Raw genomic sequence first — 20174 nt, forward strand, 5'->3', positions numbered from 1 at the left:
ATTTTAAATAGCTGCAATTAAACTTTAATAGCTTATGAAAACCTAAACCCCTTAAACGAACAAATATGAAATACTGACAAAATGAACTGCTCATAAAAGAATATTACACTTGATCTTGAAATTCACACATTGAATTATTAAGATTATGAGTTTGATAGTGAGTTATTCAGCTCCTGGTGCTCACTACGTATTTAATATTTACAACAGTGTCCATTTTTATTATGAGAGACTTAATAAGGATATGAAGCTTCGGACTCATAAAAGGTTATACTTCTTTGTAGAATTACACTTAGGACTAGTTAATGAATGTGCGCATTTTCTTCTGTTTACTGATTCTGCATGCTTGTAGAGTTTTAATTTCATTTATCACTAATTGTGGTTTGTTTAGCTTTGTTTAGGTTTGTAAATTTCTTTCTTTCCCTGCCTTGTTTATCTTTCCCTTATAGATTCAAAATATTTCTTTATTTTTATTTTTATTTCTTGTCAGTCCTGGGGCTTGAACTCAGGGCCTGAGAGCTGTCCCTGAGTTCTTTCATTCAAGGCTAGCGCTCTACTTACTACTTTGAGCCACAGCACCACTTCAGTTTTTCTGGTGGTTACTTGGAGAAGAGTTTCATGCACTTTCCTATCTGGGCCATTTCCTGAGTCTCTAGGATTACAGGCATCAGCACTGGCACTTGGTTTTATAACCAACAATTTTTGAAACTTGTTTCTTAGAGGTTGAAGTTTTTGTGGTGCTCTTTAATTAAAACTGTCAATCACTCAAGCTGTCCCTCACTTTGAAAAGTTTTCCTTAACATGACTTCTTATGCTATAGACAGGCATCCTCTCTGTAGCAGAAAAATACCCTATGTGCATTTTATTGTCTTGTAGTTTATAGTTCTTTTTCCTACATTCATCTTTTCACCTGTATGTTAGAGATGTAACACAAAGAACCATCTCTTGCGTTTTGTGACTGTTTTGTGTGTCTGTTTGGCATTTCTCAAAAACAATGCTTTTCAATAGTAAGGTTATGTTTATCAATCAACTATCTCCCAATGACTGAAAAGATTAGTTTATTAACCAATGTTCTAATTAGCTTTACTCAATTCTGAAGCAGATTGTGTCATAAACACTGTGGTCAGTTTAGTTAAGTAAGCTGATGCAATACATGGAAATGTAAAATGGACAAGTTCATTACATTGCAGGTATATATTTGAATCACTTTTTCAGTAGCAGTCGTTTATTTTAGCAGTAGGGCCTCCTGTTTGCAGGGCAAGATCCTTACCACTCCAACCACACCCATGTCCAGTGTTCTATCTAAAACCACATCCTAAACATGACTGTAATGACCACTGGTGCAGAGTAAAAATAACTTATAAGCTAAATGATCGACGATTTACAAAATTAATTGGGATACATTTAATAGATGAAATATAGTGGGCCTCTTAAGTGACTGCAAAGGAATTTATTGTGGAATCCATTTGGTGAAAATCAGAACAATGCTCTTCATTGAAAGATGACAGGTTAGGCATTACTCCCTGTGTGCAGGTTTCGTTTTTTCTTGGAGTACAAGGGGATAGGGGACAATCTCTCGGCAGAAAATAGGCGGGGAGGCCCGGACTGGTCTAGTGGGAGCTCAGCGTGTGGGAAATGGCAGGGGCTTGGATTTCCTTTGTCCGGAGCATCTTCTCCATTTGCACTAGTTCTCACTCTTTAGCTCCCAGCTAAGTATCGCCTCTGCACTATTTTCCAATCTTGCCTTCTCCATGCAACATACTATTTTTTTTTTAGATTAAGAATATAATTCATTTTGTCTTTTTGTATGTGCATTTTAAAAAATCGAAGTCAATCTGTTATTCTTTTGTAAATACACATGAAGTAGAAGGTTGGGATACATACATGCTGGATAACTACATAAGTGGATAAATTAATCCTCGTAAAAGAAATGTAATATATTGATTGATTTCAAGTTCATGGTCCTTCCCTCAAATATAAGTTATATATATATATATATATATATATATATATATATATATATATATTACAGGGATAATAAATGGTGCTCAATGCTGTATATTGAATATACCAATAAAGGTGAAATACTTTTATTGTACTAGTCCATATTTTGTATGGGATATAGTGTTTCTTTATTTGACATGTTGTAATTAGATCTTCCCTAGACAAATGTCTCAGAAGAGACCCCCTAACACAGGCATTAGGATAAAACTTAGATTCTTCCTTTCCAAGGCCTCTTCTGCAGGAGCAGCTTTACAGTTTATGGAGTTGGTATTTTAGTCCTCGTCAAGAGTACTAATCCAGTACCTTTTGTACAATCGTACCATAATGTTTCTGACTTAGAAAAGCTGAGTGCTGGTGTTTGGCTGTTCTGAGCGCACAGTGCAGTTTGCACAGCCCAGGCAAATGTCAACTTCTAATTAATGTTAAGGGGGTTAAGAAAAAAAAGACTCTTGTCAGCAACGTTGAGTTTTGGAAATGCAAACTAAGTGAACTTGCCTCCTTTCTCTAGAAGTGCTGCCCTGTTGTGACATTGTGTTTCATTTTGTAACCCGTCTGCCACTTAGGCCAGATGTGCACTTTCTGGATGCCATCTGTTGGTTTCCAATGGTTTACTACATGGTGGGCTCTATTGACAAGTAGGTGACTAAGTCCTTGGCGTTTCGCTGTGTGGTGTCCTGTGGTGGCCTGTGCATGGTGCGTGTGGGTCTGTCTCTACCGCAGACATGATGCATCGTGCATGCGCAGCTTATGTCCGTGCACTACTCAGCTGATAGTCAGCTTCCTGAGCAGTCATCCATTGTGGACTTCAAACAATCCTGTTGCATGCCGATCTTGTCCGTGTGCAAAGCTACTTCCATTCTGTGTCTTCTACTGAATTCATATTAGTTTATGACTGTTATTATTGCGGTTAAAATGACAGGAAAATACCCCTAAGATCTCTTTAACACTGATTTCTTTAACAAAACCTGTGAGACTCTTTAAGATACTTGAGAAGAGCTCACTGACTTGGAGCCATAAATAGCAACACCTTAAGAATTTATTCTAGCCAGATAGCAGAATTGATGATATGTAAAGTGTTTGTTTACAAGAAGTCTTGTATGTATAATGCATTAACACAAAATTGGATGTTTTTATGCCTCACCATGACAATAAATATGGAAAAATTCAAAAAGTTAGTGGTAAGAAAAAGAAGTAAAATATGTTACCTTGTCCACTAACAAAAGCTCAGTCACATCTTTGAACTAAAATATTTCAAATGACCAGTTGAGAATATTAGTGCTTAGGTTTTACCCTCCAGATGTTGACCAGCTCCTTAAAATTATTTATTGGCTGGGGATAAAAGAAAGATCAAACATACCAAAATGTATTAATAATCCCTAATATACATGAAAAGGTTATTAGTTATTATTAAAGTATCATTAGTTATATTGTGAGCTATCAGAATAATAATAACCAACTAAAATACAGTCAGCATTACTTTAATCCTACATGATTATAACATAATTGGAAGTGCTTTTAAATGGTCATTCTATTAAAAATTCATCAGAAAAACTGTGAGAGATAAAGTTAAGGATAAAACTCCCATATGCCTTTTCTGATATAAACTATGAATATTTAGAATATTTATCTTAAGGAAAAAAGACCTGAGAAGATTCCGTTTCTAGGGCTGGAGATGAAAGAGAATGGAGTATAATCTGAGGATTGTTGAAACAGGCTGCCAGGAAGGTGGATTTTCACCTTGGAGTTTTATTTTGCTTATTTTTGACTCCTCTGACTGAAGTTCAGCTTGTAGATGTCACATTCTAGCTCCTGGAAAAAGGAGTCAAAGTAAGAGGCAAAAAGATGTTGATTAGATGAACTTAAAAGCAACAACAAACTTAAAAAAAACAACAGACGGACTTGAGTCGGCTGCCACCTGGTGGCAGATCAGCCACTGAAAATCATGACGATGCTGGAGGCAAATCATGCCTGGGATGAACTACCAGAGCTTGGTAGCCTACTCAGGAAAAGGAAGAAAGGACTCCATGGGAGAGTAAATGAATAGCAAAGAATAGTGTCATCTTCTTAGGAAGAACAAAGCTTCCATGGGGTTCAGGATTATCATTTGAAAGTTACGCATGCCCTGTAGATTTAAGCTCATACTTAATGATGATTGTGAATGTCCTTTACCTTAATTAGGAGTAATTAAACCACCCAAAAAATTGAGGATGGAGTTAACTGATGAATGTGGATATTGGGAACTGTTACAACTTTAACAGAAGTAACTCCCAAGAGTGATTTCTTTTTGTCAAGTATCAACTTCAGCTTAGTTAAATGATTGCTGATCCAACATTCATCTTTTCTAGCTCAAATTCTTTCTGCATATCTTATCCAGCCAAACTCACCTCTATCACTCTATCACTCCCTTTTTTTAAAAATAAAATTACAGTACAGTAGAGATTTCTTTTTTAATGTGGAAAATTATAAAAGCTGAAATGTGAGGGAATAATCTAAAATTATGAGTTGGATTGATTGAAGGCAAATGCATTGGTCATAACTTTTATACTCTATTAAGTACCATTTTCCATTTATTTATTTGTCAGTTCTGGGGATGGAACCCAGGGCCTTGTACACGCAAGGAAAGCACTCAGCTATACCCTCAGCAACTACTTGATCCACAGCTCCATCTTGACTTTTGGGCAGTTAATTGGAGATAAGAGATTCAGGACTTTCCTGTCTGGGCTGACTTCAAACTGCGATCCTCAGATCTCAGCCTCCTGAGTAGTTAGGATTATAGAAGTGAACCACTTGAGTAACTCTTTTTATAAATTCATTCAACTAGATATAAGACCAATTATGATAAATATCCTAAGAAATTCTCAAGTATTCTCAGAGAAACTTCAAGATCTTTTCCATTGGATATGATGAAATAAATAAATTTTAAATTATGTGAGATAAAATAAAAATAAAATAATTATCATAAAATTCTGCGTACATAGTGTTATCCATTCTGCTACAGAACATTGCTTCTGACTCAAGTGAACTATTTTTTTCTGAACTACTCCTGAGTATATTGGATTGTAGCTTTGGTAAAATTCTCACTTCATCAGAGTAAGAAACTCTGCTTTCCACCTTTCCATAGAAGGAAAGGAGTCTGCTGAAATCTACATGTAGAACTCTACCAGTCATGGGCTTGGAGACACTTTTCAGGGGTTCAGACCCTCAACTTAAGGATCTAAAAGGTCATTGTCATTCTTTAGGTTTTATACTTCCCAGTTAAAATCACTTAATCTAACTTGATCTGTCTTTAATCAACTTCAGATATAGATATATTCAGATATATAGTTACCCCAGCTAACTCAAATTCATTCTCTTGATCCATTCAATTCCATTTGTCTGAAGGCAATGAGAATAATAGTTGTTCCCATTTCCAGTGTTAATGGACAATATCTTTTCCTTTACTTCCCTGGGAGAATATTAAGTATTTTGTTAGAGATTGGAGAGACTATTAATTTCCTAGGAATATGTAAAATATTCTATCAGAGATAAAGAAAAACTCAGGTTATATATTTCTAGTTTTAAGTCACTTTATTCATTCAAAGAATATAAGTTGTTCAATCAGTTGCTCAACAATTTGGGCTGGCTAAAATGGTAGGCTCGAATTAAACAAATCTCTCCTTTATACTAATTTATGCTGCATAGCTCTTACTTAAATAGCAGAGACTTAAAAATAAACATTTTATTGTCTTACGCTTCTTCATGAGGCTTGGCTAGTTAAACGAACATAAATTATCCATCTCTTCATTAGCCAAAGTACCTTAGAAATAAATAATGCAGGTGTTGTGTCTTTGAAATAATTTGTTCACTATAAAACGTACATCTAACACCCTCCCTCTGCATTTGATTGCAAACGAGGTGTGTTCCCTGTACCAGTGTGTAATTCCTAAGTATTGCTTACAGAGGCTTTGACGCAGTTGAGATCGAGTGCAGTTTCACGAGCTCCCGATGAAAATGCTCTCCTCCAAGCAGGTGCCCTTGTGTCACAAACCCCGTTCGTGTCTGTGCTTGCCCACTGCGCAAACCCCCCGTAGGGCACCTTATCCACGGATGCGCCAAGCTGGGGCGCGTTCACGCCGTGGTTTGTCTAACGTCTGCTTTTGTCTGCTCGTTTCTATGAAAGCCTAGATGACCTGCTCAGGTGCGGCGTCAGCTTTGCTGCCAACATGGTGGTGGTGGACAAGGAGAGCACCATGAGCGCCGAGGAGGACTACATGGCGGACGCCAAGACCATCGTGAACGTGCAGACCCTGTTCAGGTGCGCGCGTGGGGCCCCGTCCCAAGCACAGGCTCGGGATGGCCTTGATACGGTCGCAATGCAGAGCAAAGGGCTTCTTCTCAGAAGAAACACGGAGGCAGAGCTCTAAAGAGGAGGGAAAACGGCACGTCCACCTCCTCAGATCACTTCATCCCCACACATGGGGTCCCGAGGCCATGATTAAACACATGCCTGTCTCCGCACACGATGTCACCCACAACGTAAGATGCTCCGAGCAGCTCATTTGTCCCCGTGAAGCGCAAACTCCAACCATACCCTCACTGTTTGCTTGTCTTTCCTTCACTAAACGCACTCAGATAATGAAGCTCTGGGGTCATGGTTGAGGATATGCAGACAGTCCTTGTTCTCAGCAAACTCAGAGGTGGCTAGAAATCAAAAAGTCTGCGATCCTGGAGATGATTCTCTGTGGAAGCATTTAGAACCTTATTTATCAGGGAGATCGCTATTTCAGTTTTATAAGTAGGTTTTCTATCAGCTTACAGGAAATAGGAGAGACATTGCTCCAGAAGGTCTTAGCCTTCTGTTATGCGAGACTGGCTTGCTTTTTATATTCAGAGATTAACAATTTATCATTCAACCTTTAAAGATTATTCATGCTTCCCCCCCCCCCCCCCCCCAAAGCCCTGCACTTAGTGAAATAGCGGTTATGACTTTACAGGCACAAGCATGGAAAATACACAGATAAATTATTTTCAGTTTATTTTTTGAGAAATGCAGTGGAAACTGTATAGCCACCCTCATTTAACATCTTTATTTGCCTCCATCTTGTTTTTATGCTCCAACAGAGTCCGCTTTCCTTTCCTATCTTTTCCTTGTGTGTGAATATTGCTTGTATAAAGGGTTATCATCATGATATTCTAACTGGTATTCTATCTCTTAGTCAGATTAATGACTGTTGGGCTTGCATACATATTTTCTCTCAGAAACTTTGCAATTCTTCACTCTTGTTTAGGTCCCTTTGAACATTTCTATTGCTCATGAATACATCTGGCCCATTGGCTTTGTGTGAGATGATGCTACTCTTTATTTTAGCATCCTAAAAGGCTGGAAAATTATTTGATCTCCTGTCATTTTGAGTGGATTACTTTGACATGCATTGAATTGATTACTTTGACCTGAATTCCATTTTGATGGGAACTATTAGGCTTTTACATTCCAATTTTCAAAGCTAATAGGTCAGATTCATTTTCAGAAAACACTTTTGCCTAGAGCTATGTCTGATGGAGATGTAATTCGAGGATACACTGGTAGTAGAAATGTTCTGACTCGCAATGTCTTCATGAACCATATGCTCAAATAAGGTTCAGTTTCTCGTTCAGAATATGCAGCACTTGAATTCCTAACTTGGTGATTTGCTGAGACATATAACTGTATTTATTAGATCTCTTTTTTTTTCCTTCAGATCATCCAAAGACGCTTTATGGTTATTCAGTTCCAAAGGGCCCTGAACTGAAGGCTATCATTAATTTACTAGGAGTATGTATGTTTTCATTGGGAAGGGAAATGGTCGCACTAGGAGAGCAGTAACAGCATGTGGAGAGTTATTTTCCAACTCTAATGAGCATGGCTCTGCCATTGAAGACTGGAGCGTACAATGTGATATGCTTTCATTATATGGAAGAAGAAAAAGTCATTTCCCCTCTATTCTTCTGCATTTTCACTTGGGACTCTTGTAACAAGTTAGTAAAGCAGACTAACAAGATCAAGAGGACAGATTAACAAAAGAGAAAGGAACAAGATTATTAGTCCATGTGCCGCTCAGGTAGCTGTCTGGAGGCTTCTGGAAAGAATAGGCTTAGGTTTGGTCTTGCTAAGATCTCAGTGGAGAGCAGTAGACTAGGAATATCCTGGAAAAAGGAAAGGAGTGCATTTCCACTGGTGGTAGATTGGAGTAAGGGAAATCTGGAAAAAAACTATTTGCAAGTAGAGGTTACTTGGTAGTAAACATTGTAAAATTCCTCTTTGGTCATTTCTAGGTAAACAAGGTTGATGGACATATTTGTCCTGTGTTTAGGCAAAGAAGTAGACGGCAGGGAAGTTTGTTTGTTTGCTTCGATATTTATTTCTTATTCTTAATTGCTCCCAAACTCAACATAACTCTTAAGCTAAAGTAGCAAATTTGGGTTGGCAAATTCTGCTGTTCTTCAGTTGGCCGTGGTAGTTTTCTCTTTCTTTGAGAGGAGGTAAGCCATTCTTCCAGGTGATTTATCAATAGAGCCTCTTCTGCAGCATTCAAAGTCTAGACTATAGCCTCTGAAATGATAGTGCTTGAGAAGAAGTCATCTGAAAATCGTGCCAGGGTGGCTGGCCGGCCAGCCACAATGCGCTCTCATCAGAACAAACCCAGAGCTAGACTTGTTCAGTCGGTACCACACTTTGTGAATGCTCTTCACATTGAGTTTTCCTTTATTGGCAGAGAACTACCTTGGATACGTTTCTCCAGAGGGTCTATATTCCTCGGAATAGGGTAGCCAGTTCCTTTTCTGGGAAGCCTCATGATGAATTCTAAGCAATCCTGCATCCTCTTCTCCGAGATCATTTCTGAATACTGAAAGCATTAAGATCACGTCTTTGTCCTGTCAAATACACCGACACCTTCCTCTCTCTAGCGCCTGAGGGCTTCCATTTACACATCTAAGAGGGAAGACTGAAGTGATTTTTGCCAGTACAAAGTTCGACCAGAGAGTGCAGTTTTTATTTCTATAGTGAAAACAAAGAAGATCTGGCCTTGAAATTTAAATTTATATGGCTAAAGTTTTATCTAGCCTCATACTCAGTACCTTCGGAGAAATTCCATACTTCTATACGCTTATGAACAAGTGTTACTACCTAAACTAAACTTAAATAAGCACCTCAAAGCGTACTTAGATTTACAATACTCATCTCAACATGGCCACGATATTGTAGCTGATCAAATTCCACTCCCTCCTTTGGCAATATTCAGGTATCAGTGGAATTTATCCCTTTTCTTGCTTTACTGAGGAATTTGGTCCTTAGTCTTAACCCATACAGAAAAATTAAAAAGAAAATAAAAGTCAGTTTAAAATCTACAGCCTGACTGTTGGGAGAAGACGAGGTGAGAAAGTTTTGTTTAAGCATCCAATAGGAAAAATCTTGTCTGGTGAGCACACAGGAAAACGTTCAGTGCAGAGTAAGTACAAAGATGGATTGATTTCAGTTTGCATGGTAAAAGTCCAGGAGAAATTCCCTTTAGAAGTTCTTTGAAAAATGACTTTGTTCTGATATGCAGTGTTTTTTTCTAAATGTCTGTTTTTGTTTTGTTTTCTGAAAATTAGCTAACTAGTCTTGTAAGATAATGAGTAATGTCACTGGACATTTTCATACACTCCGTGGGTCTGTGCTATGCGTGAAATCGTGCAGTTTCTACCTTTCGCGGTCGCCTCTGTGACTGCCCCCTGCAGTCGTTATTTATTAATGTCCAGTGCTTAGCCCACACATTTATTAGGCATCTTGTAAATGTTGAGACTATACAGAGATCAATCAAGCCAGCCTTGCCCTAAGTCCTGTATGCTGAGAGTCTGCTGGAAAGACAATTCAAAACTGAACTGAAGAGATTGGCCATTGCTGGGTTGGTGGGGGGGAGAGCACGGTAGGCTGGGGAGTAGGTCGTTATATAACCCAGGTGAAAAAGATACTCAGGCAAATCCTCCCAGAAGATCTGATCACCTTTGACTTGAAAGGTGAATAGAAGCTACATGAGCCAAGAGATGAGCATCGCAGAGGGCTCTGTGCATACTGCAGGCAGCTCCCAGGTGCTAAGACTGTAGACTACAGACCAAATGGAAGACAGGTGTAACTATAGGTAGATGACGGAGCATCCAGAAGCCCAAGTAGTTATGGTTTTGTCGAGTATGTTAATGCATGGACTTGTTCTTCAAGCTTAATAAGAAATTTTTGCAAGATAAGATGACATTAGGTACAACGTGGAGAATGCTTTTGGAGAGAGTGGATGAGATCAGCCGAGCAAACAGTCTAAGATAATCTTGCAGCTGGGTGTTTGTGAGACACGCCTGTAATCCTGGCTACTCAGGAAGCTGAGAATTGAGGACCACAGTTCAAAGCCAGCCAGAGCAGAAAAGTCTATGAGACTCCAATCTTAATCTCCAAAAAGCCAGAAGTGGAGTGGTGGCTCAAGTGGTAGAATGCCAGCCTAGAGTAAGTGCGGTTCAGAGAAATCACTCAGGCCCTGAGTTCAAGACCCAGGACCCAGGACCCAGCACATATACACACACTTGCAAGTAGTTTCAGTTCTCTTGCTAACCCATGAAGTATGCATAATAAATACATTAGTTTTCCATCATTTGGACAAAACGCCCCAAAGAAACAACTTAAAACAGGAAAAGTGTTATTTTGACTCATAGTTTCCAAGGTTTTAGTTGACGGCCAAGGGCCAGTCTGCCCTGCGCCTGTGAACAGCAGGACATCAAGCCAGGGTAAACAGAGCTGTTGTCATCATGCAGTCTGTGAAACCAAAGAGGAGGAGAGAGCCTGATTTCCCTTCAAGGACATCTCCTCTGCCACCGAACTTCCCCCAAGTGGACAGTGAGACATTTCCTACTTCCCAGGGCGTAGGACCATCAGCTAGGGCCTTCTGCGCATGAGCACTGAGGGCCATTCCTGACTCATGTCATATTCACCAGCTTTTTGTCTTTCTATTGATCAAGGTAACTGAGCACGTCAGAAATATCCCTCAAATAAATAGCAGTCACAGAAAACAATTTCATATATATATGCACACACACACACACACACACACACACACACACACACACACACATTTGCATCCTCACAGAAGTTAACCAGAAGCTAAAGTAGTTGAAGAAAAGTTTTAAATAGAACAAATTGTATTATTGTATTATGATTATATTATGATCTTAGTACGTGGGGAGGGCAGGGTTTGCTCTATCATTTTATTCATTTCTTATTCTATATTCAAAGTGTATTTAGCAACTTTTAAGTCCCAGAAATAGATATCATGTATTATAATTTAGAAGATGCATAATTAAATGTATTAGGTCAACAAGTATAAAAATAAAAAATATTGCAATTGAACATAAGTAATGCCTTATAGAAAAAAGACACTATTTTATTTCTAAGTATTATTGCAATCTAAAATTTCACTAGGTGGCAGACTTTGCTAATACACTGAATTTCCTATTTTGAAACAATACCAGTGATTTAGGTTCATCAATGTATGATAGACATGTCAGATAGCCATACAAATTTTGCTATATGATCTAATTTTAACTCTAGAAATGTCTCCAATACAATAAAACCTAGTCACTCAATTTTCTTTTATTCTTTCTCACTAATACTTCATATATATATGAACTTTATATATATACACACATGTACATATGCATGTATTTCTATTCAATATAGTTTGTTAGAGATAATGAATGTAAGCAAAAGAATCCATAGAGACACAAAAGTTTATAGCTGTGTGCATCTAAACTTCTTTCCTGGCTAAGGTTTTCCTCACAGGATGTCTGCTCAGTTACACCTGAATGCCACTTACACTGGAAGCATTCTATCAGCCACACCATCTATAGGCACTAGAACAGAGATTATCTTACAATTTGTGAATATTTACTGTTTCCTATGTAAGTTCATAGACTGTTTAAGGCATAGAATCATACCCTTTATGTGTAGCTATCTCCTGAAGACTCAGACTTCCTAATAGTAAGCACATTAGCTTTAGATATTACTTGTATAATAATAAATTTACCTTTAGATATTAAATATTACCCTCCAAAACACAAATTTCAATGGCACAGTCAATGACCTATGGCAAAGTCAAATGAAGAGACAGAGCTGATATTATAGAAATGGATTTGATTTTTGATTTGTAATATACACCCCTGCAACATGTTGCTAGATATTCTTAATAACTTGTTATTGTATTTGGGCCATGTGAGTTTTCTTTCCAGTGGTCAATACATGAGGGTGAAATGTCAGTGGAATTATTTCATCTTAGAAATTCATGGTAGCAAGCTTTGATCTTTAAAAAAATGCATTCATTAGGCATGATGCTTGTGCCTCTAATTTCAGCTACTCAGGAGTCAGTAAAATGGTGGTTAAGCAGGGTGCTGGTGGCTCACGCCTGTCATCCTAGCCAATCAGAAGACTGAGATCTGAGGATCACGGTTCAAAGCCAGCCAGGGCAAGGAAAGTCTGTGGGACTTATCTCCAGTTAACCACCAGAGAACTGGAAGTGGTGCTGTGGCTCAAGTGCTAGAGTGTGAACCTTGAGCTGCTCAGGGACAGCACTGAGGCCCAGAGTGCAAGCCCCATGACCAACAAAAAGAAAGAAAGAAAGAAAGAAGAAAAGAGGGTTAAAATAATTTTTGGATTTAATGTGTTATTTTCCTTGTATTATACATAATGAGGCACTTCTTGTTGTTGTAATTGGATATTACTTTTAGACCTTCACCTAGAATTCACTAACCCTAAATACATTGTAATAGAAAGTGCCATATTGGATTGTTTGTATAACCCATTTTTTCTCTCCTGAAAATAGGTTGTTTTCTAGTCTCAGCATCATCACCGAGCTTACTCACCCGGCCAACATGAGGTTCATGCAGTTCAGAGCCAAAGACTGTTACTCTCTTGCTCTCTCAAAACTGGAAAAGGTAAGACCCTCATGATGGACGCTGGAACGAACTATTTTTGTTCAATGGGCAATTAAAAATATCGATATAGGCAAAGAAATGCCAAGACATAGCAAAAACAAGCATGCTATTTCAAATTCCTCTCTATAGAATAAAATCCTAGCTTACTGTTATTATTTTTCTATTATTTTTAGGTAGTTGTACAAAGGAGTTTCCACTTAACAAAGTAGTTTATAAATACAATATATCTTGATCATCAACATCTCATCCAGCCTTCACCTACTCTGTTTCATTTTCTGTGATATACATTCAATTCTTGTCTACATTTCTCCTCTCTTCTCTTTTTCTTTTGTCTACTTCTTTCCCCTTGACCCCACCCCACCTCTTCTCAGCACCCACTTCCTACTGTTCTATTTTCTGAACTTTGATTTTGACTTTCTAAGAAATGACAGTATTTGAGATCTGCCTTGAGTCTACCCTATTTGAAAACAATGAATCAATACATTTGATTCCATTTGCGTTGCAAGTAAAAATGGGAGAAATATTTTGTTCTATTACACTAATTACAAGTTTACAGCATAATTTCTGGAAGTACAGCAGAAGCATTTATGCTCACATATAACATCAGCTGTGTTGATAAATACAAATGATTCCACTCCCTCCTGAGGTCTATATTTATATAGTTTTGTGGTTTCCAAAAAGTCTCGAGGATCTTAAAAGAGAGACAGGGCTTTCTTGAAAACTAACTTCCAAAGTGATACTGACATGGGTTGAGAGAAAGTCAGGAAAGAAATTGACTGGAAATTTGATTTAACAACAATACATCATGTATTAATCTAGAATTAGGATTTTTGTCATGAAGAATATTTTTTGGACTAACATATTCTGTTTGTTGTTGTTGAATCGTGAAAGATCCAGGCTGGTTTTGAACTCATGAATTTTCTACACAGCTTTCCAAGTTCTCGCATTGCATGCATGCTGTAACACACTTTTCTATACTCTTAAAAGTTGAATTATGCACCCAATTCACCACAAAGACAAAAAACAAATAAACAGAATAGACATGTTGTGGAGCCAGAGGGAAGTACCTAACACATGCACCAGTTAGAGTCCTCATAAAGGAGCTAGCCTGCCAGCACCTGCCATTCAGATTTGTAGCCCTTAGAAACACTCACCTTTTCTTCTGACCTTTATTTCACCATTGTCTAGTTTTTGCTGAATTGTTGTTCCACGATCCTCTTCCTGGGTCCCCCCAGTGCTATCATTGTTCTTTCCCTGTTTTCCATATTTGAAACCCAGAAATCCACTGTGCTTCCCCCATTTCCCAGCCATGTGGGCACAACAAAGAATGAGCAACACAGTGTGACAGCTACATAGAGCAGGAGAAGGTGAATGGAAATAAAGACATGTAGAAGAGAAAGACAAATGAGTGGAAGCTCTCATTTCCCTTTAAAGGTCTATTTTATTTCTCTTATGTTCATGGTGGTTTAAAATATTTTCTAGGGATGCTGTGTATGAACAGCATTTGCTTCAAGATCTCTTCCTTAAAATTGCTTTGAACTCTATCCATCCCCAGCAATGATTGTAATTACTCTTCACAATCATGATAATGACACCCTGATGTAAGAAGCAAAGTGATGAAAATGTAGGATAACTGGAGTGGTGTATTTTGTCTTTGCCCCTGGATCCTGGTTCTGAGCTTTAAAATTCATTAGCCTTGTAGATTTAAAGACATATTTTAGCTACCATGAATGAGGGAAACCATGCAACCTATGTTTTTCTTGGTCTGGCTAACTTCAATTAATATAATGTTTCCCAAGTCTTTTTACTTTCTTATGAATAGTACAATATCATTCTTTTTGATGGATGAGTGAAATTCCATTGTGTATAACCATTTGTCCATGGAGGGGCATCTGGGCTGATTCTATATCATGGCAATGGTAAATAATGCTTCAGTGAACATGGTTGTGCTGGTATCTTTAGTGTGGCCTAAGTTTAGGCTCTAGGAAACTATTGAGTCCAGTTATTTGTCTTATGGCTCAAGTAATCATACTTATAAAAGCGAACCTCCATAAAAGTGCTTAAAAGTGAGGCTTTTTAGGGGTTTTCTGGTCGGTAAATGTGCTAGTAGACCCTGCCTCAACTTTCCCGATAGTTCTCATCATTTCTGTCTCATAGGACCTCCTACAATCAGATTGAAGTGACTTAGTACAGAGCCTTCATGAGTCCTGACCACTGTTTCAGGAGCTTTATCTCACATGAGGGGGTCACGGGAGCCTCCATTTGTAGCCATTGTCCTGGAAACAGCTGATGGCAGAGCCGGATCAGCGCTGTGAGCCACAGCTCTTAACCTGTGCTGTCTGCACCAGATCCAGGCTGGTAGTGTCAGACACAAATTCCATAGTAAGATTTAATCATGACATTGTTCTCATCAACATGTCAGTCCTCAGGCAGTTCTAAGTGGCTCACACCTGCAATCCTAGCTACTCAGGAGGCGGAGATCTGAGGATTGGGGTTCGAAGACAGCCCACTCAGAAAAAGCCAGAAATGGGATTGTGGCTCAAGTGGTCGAGCACCAGCCTTGAGCAAAAAGCAGCTCAGGGGTAGTGCCAGGCTCTGTCAATGCTATCACTTCAGGTAGGCTGAAATCACAATGAAAACTATCATGAGTATAAGTTACCTGCTATTTATTTTCAGCATGTTTATTATGAAAAAAAGATAAAAGGTTGATACAGTGTACGTGAAATTCCCTGAATGTGTATTTATACACTCTGGTTGAGCCAAATGCCTGACTAATTAGTAGGAATTACAAAATTGAATAAAGCACATAGAATTTATAATTTGATGGGTGGCACAAATACAAATAAAAGCACATTATCTTACTTAGATAACAGCATATCAGCAAAGCTCAATAAAGTTATGGAAACTACACCCATGCATTATATGAAAGTATATGAGTGTATGTATATGTATATGTGTATGTACAGGACATGTATATGTGTGTATGTGCAGATATATGTTTAAAAGTTAAGCATTTTGATGGATTAAATATAAAGCCTTAAGGAAAAATTACAATTTAAAGATAGGAGCCACAATGAAACTATTTAGCTGAGAGTTTTATCTAGAGGTTGATATAGAAGACTCTTGGAAAAAGTAGAATCAGAGAAATGAGTAAGAAATCAAGTTGTCTGGAAGCTGAGATAGATTTATATAAGAAGAACGATACTTGTACAGTTAGGTTTTTTTCCCCCAAACACTGAAATGAAAGTTCCACAGCATGAAGCAGAGGAAAGCCAGTAGAGTTAGGAGAATACATTGTGATTATGTCCAGAAAGAAAAATTATACGGTGCCGATTAAACGTTTTATTTGTTTCCCTCCCACACTGTTCTGTTGCATCTAATCATTTCATCATCTCATTCCATATGGTGTTGGGTGGACATAGATTGCTGGGAACAAAATATCTGCCAGAAACAATTTTTCCCTCTCAGAAAGATACATATTTATGATAGAAAATTAAATAGAAAAGATTGGTAAGACCAAATAAATTGAAATGTCTGAAATCTGGTCCTTTAAATATCTCTGAATTCTTTTAGCTATTTTAGAAATGATTATTGAGAAGCCACAGAGTCATTACTGAAACTTCCTTTGAAAGCAGAATTCTGTTACGAGGAAATATTATATACATTGGGTCTGGGATCAAAGCTAGGGCTTTGTGTATGCTGAACTGGTAATCTGCTCAAGAGTAGTATTTCCAGTCCAGAAATAAGATTTATTTATTTATTTGTTAGTGCAGGTCCTGGGCTCAAACTCAGAACTTTTGTGCTCAAGCCAGCACTCTACCACTTGAGCCATTGCTCCAATTCTGACATTTTGGTGGTTTATTGGAGATAAGAGTATCATGGACTTTCCTACCCTGAATATCTTTCAGCTGGGATCTTCAGATCTCAGCCTCCTGAGTAGCTAAAATTACAGGTGTAAGCCACCAGTACCCAGCAGGAAAAATGTTTTCAAAAAGAAATTATAGTAGCCAGTATCTACCTACTTTGGATACTGAAATCTGACAATCACTATTCAAAGCTAAGCTGGGCAGAAAAGCATGACACTCTTATCTCCTTTAACACCAAAAACCTGGAAGCGGGGATGGCTCAATTGGTAGAATGCCAGTCTTGAGGTAAAAAGCCAACACTTGACTCAAGTCCAGAACTCAACATCCAACCCTTTATATATTGTTCATACTTTTTTTTTGCCAGTCATGGGGATAGAACACTGGGCCTGAGTACTTTCCCTCAGCAATTCATCTCAAGGCTAGCATTCTGTCACTTGAGCCACAGTGCCACTTCCCGCTTTTTCTGCTTATGCGGTTCTGAGGAATTGAACTCAGGGCCTTATGTATGCAAGGCAAGCACTCTACCACGGAGCCACCTTCCCAGCCATGTTTATACTTTTAATACGTGGATATTTCCATTTCCATTGAAAGTCAGATCCAAATCTTAACCTTTTCTTTTAGGGGACAGTAAATATGTTATATAATATTATTGAATGTAATATATGTGAACATCAGTGGATAATAAAGAATAATCTAGATTTTAGTTAATTTTTAAACTAGAGGACAAACACTGGTTTTAACAAACAAAAACCACAAAAATTAAACATAGAACTACCTTATGAACCAGCAGTTCCCCACCTGGGCATTCACCCAAATGATTAAAACCAAGATACAGTAAAGCCACAAGTACAACCATGTTCATTGCAGCACTATTCCCCATAGCCAAGGTATGGAATCAGGTCAGATGTCCCTCAGTGGGCGAGTGGATGAAGAAAATGTGGTATATAAATACAATGGAGTTTTACTCATCCATAAGGAAGAATGATACTGTACCATTTGTAAAGAAATGGAAAGAACTGGAAAAATTATGTTAAGTGAAGTAAATCAGATCCAAAGACAAAGGATCCATGTTTTCCCTAATATGTGGAAATCAGCTTTTGCTGATAAACTCATAAATACATTGTGTGAGAGTGTATAGAAATACATTAACTGAAATCTAGTAGACTCAAGGGAGAACTCAAATAGTATAATACGTAGAAGGGCAAAGACAAACTTCAACGTAATACACACCAGGAAACAGGCACTTGACAGGAGTAGGTACTTGAAGAGGAGAAGGTGATGAGAATTCAGGCAAGAATTCAAGGCATATCCTGTAAAATTAAGAAGCATGAGGGAAGGGGAGAAAAGGGATGGGTGAGAATGTTGAAAGAGGAGACAAAGATCAAGGTACACTGTATTCATAAACTGCTTTTTTAAAATGGCAACTCCTTTGTACAACTACTTAAAGATAATAAAAAACATTAAAGAAATGTATTTGTCAGAATAATCTGAGATAATCTGAGAGAAAGACACACTGTGAACCAAAGGGATTTCAGACACAAAGTTAAATCTTTCCATGAAGAAGCCATTTACCCTCTAAGAATGTCCTCTAAGAAGATCAGGAGAGTCCGATCATAGCACAAACAGAACTGGACTTGGACACACAAGCAAGAAATGACATTATCAAAACTTCAGTGAGATCAACTGGCGATGTAATTGAGAATGACTTGACAGAGTCTAGGGTGGGAAGTTGATTGTAAATCTGAGCCTCGGTCAATGGCCATGCAATAGGATGTAGAAAACAGAGCTGCTGTGAGTTAATTGAATGGATGAGTGATGGAATTTGGAAACGAGGCATTTACTGGGTAGTAAGGGGGTCAGAGGTGCTTGCATTGCCTTGTTCTTTATTTTTAACCCCAATTGACTACTTAGAGTATTATTCATGTTTATCCTAGTAAAACATGAGGTGAAGCTTACAATGATGATGGTCATTATTGAGTTAGAGGAAGAGATGAAGCCTAATATTGGCCAGACAGTAGAAGACTCTACAGGCAAATCTGAAGTTCAGGATACATTCTGTTGCATTAGTTTTTTTTTTTTTAAGTGATTGCTTTACTTTTGTTGGGTTTTATTTCACTGCTATGTCAATTATAGATTTCTAATGTATGAAAGGACCTATTGTCCAATGACTTGGTGCTTCAGTTGATTAATAAAAGTTGTCTATTAAAATGAAAAGGACATTTAAGACTTAATTCTTATGTGAAAGGAAAGGCAGTATTTATAGACAAGGATATCTGTCTCAGATAAGTCAAGAAATTTACCTAAGCAAGAAAGGCACAAAATGTAGAATACTCACAAAAGTTTTCACCCTCAAATCTCTGGACAGAAAGAGCGGGAAAGAGGGTCGAACTTGGCCTTTATGTTTCGCCTGCCTTTTGCTGCCGGAAGAGTATTTAGCATCAGTATGTTGGATACCCTTCTTTACCAGGTATGTGATCCTTTTTTGTTTTTTTTTTTTCCTCTCTAAAATGTCTATTTTATATCTCATGCAAATAAGTATTAAATAGTAGTGACATTTTAAGCCCCTAACTTAAAACCGAGCTGAAGTAATTCGATTTTGACACATTTTTATATTACTCTAAGTATGTTGTTGAGACTTTGAAAGAATTAAAACAACACAACCAATGGAAAAGAAAAGCCCAGAGCACTTTCCAGCCCCTGTTTGAAAACAAACAACTCTTTGCTAGTAAACTGTCAAACTAGGGATTCTTTAAACATCTGATCATTATTGTTTACTTTAGAAAAATCAGAACAAGATTTTATAACGGCAGACCGTTTAGTTTGTTCCTGATGCCTAGTTAAGATTGTCACTTTATCATAGCTAAGGGATTTATAAAAATGTTTTATACATATGTACCATCTTTTATTGTTTCTTCCAACCATTGAACCACAGCCATCTTTCTTTTTTTTGATTAAAGTCATCACACAATCTCCACATATTTCTAGTAAGAAGGAAAAAAAAGATCTTTGTAGGGCTTTAAATTATTTTATAGCTTGACTCTCAAATTAAGCACATACGCAGTTCATTGCCCATACTCTATTTTATTGTCTGTTTATATGCACTCTTCTGTAATTGCTTGATTGAAAAACCCAGTCCACAGACTGCCAAGCTCGTCTGCTGGCTTCAGGCTTTATGCCCAAGTGCTTCCCTAGCAAAGCCAGGGGCCATCTGTCTAGGCAGATGAATGCCAGAACATACTCTTCAAGGGAGAGCAAGCACTTGCTGTGTCTGTGTCCAGACGTTTTATCTCTGGACTTAGACGGCGACATGGGAGGGCTTGATGGAAGGGAAGTTTGAAA

The 20174-nt window shown here is 38.0% G+C and overlaps 1 protein-coding gene across 1 annotated transcript in view; it reads left to right on the plus strand.

Annotated features, from left to right (window-relative positions):
- Kcnt2 (potassium sodium-activated channel subfamily T member 2) overlaps positions 1–20174 on the plus strand; it is a 263490-nt gene that overhangs the window by 219035 nt on the left and 24281 nt on the right. Inside the window, exons 22-25 of the mRNA XM_042701224.1 lie at positions 2565–2636; positions 6161–6295; positions 12858–12969; positions 19201–19302. Of these exons, the coding sequence (XP_042557158.1) occupies positions 2565–2636; positions 6161–6295; positions 12858–12969; positions 19201–19302 (421 nt within the window). The remainder of the gene's footprint in view (positions 1–2564; positions 2637–6160; positions 6296–12857; positions 12970–19200; positions 19303–20174) is intronic.

Source organism: Dipodomys spectabilis, unplaced genomic scaffold (assembly GCF_019054845.1).
Source record: "Dipodomys spectabilis isolate Male_0828 unplaced genomic scaffold, ASM1905484v1 ptg000288l, whole genome shotgun sequence".
In the NCBI taxonomy this organism is placed as follows: domain Eukaryota; kingdom Metazoa; phylum Chordata; class Mammalia; order Rodentia; family Heteromyidae; genus Dipodomys; species Dipodomys spectabilis.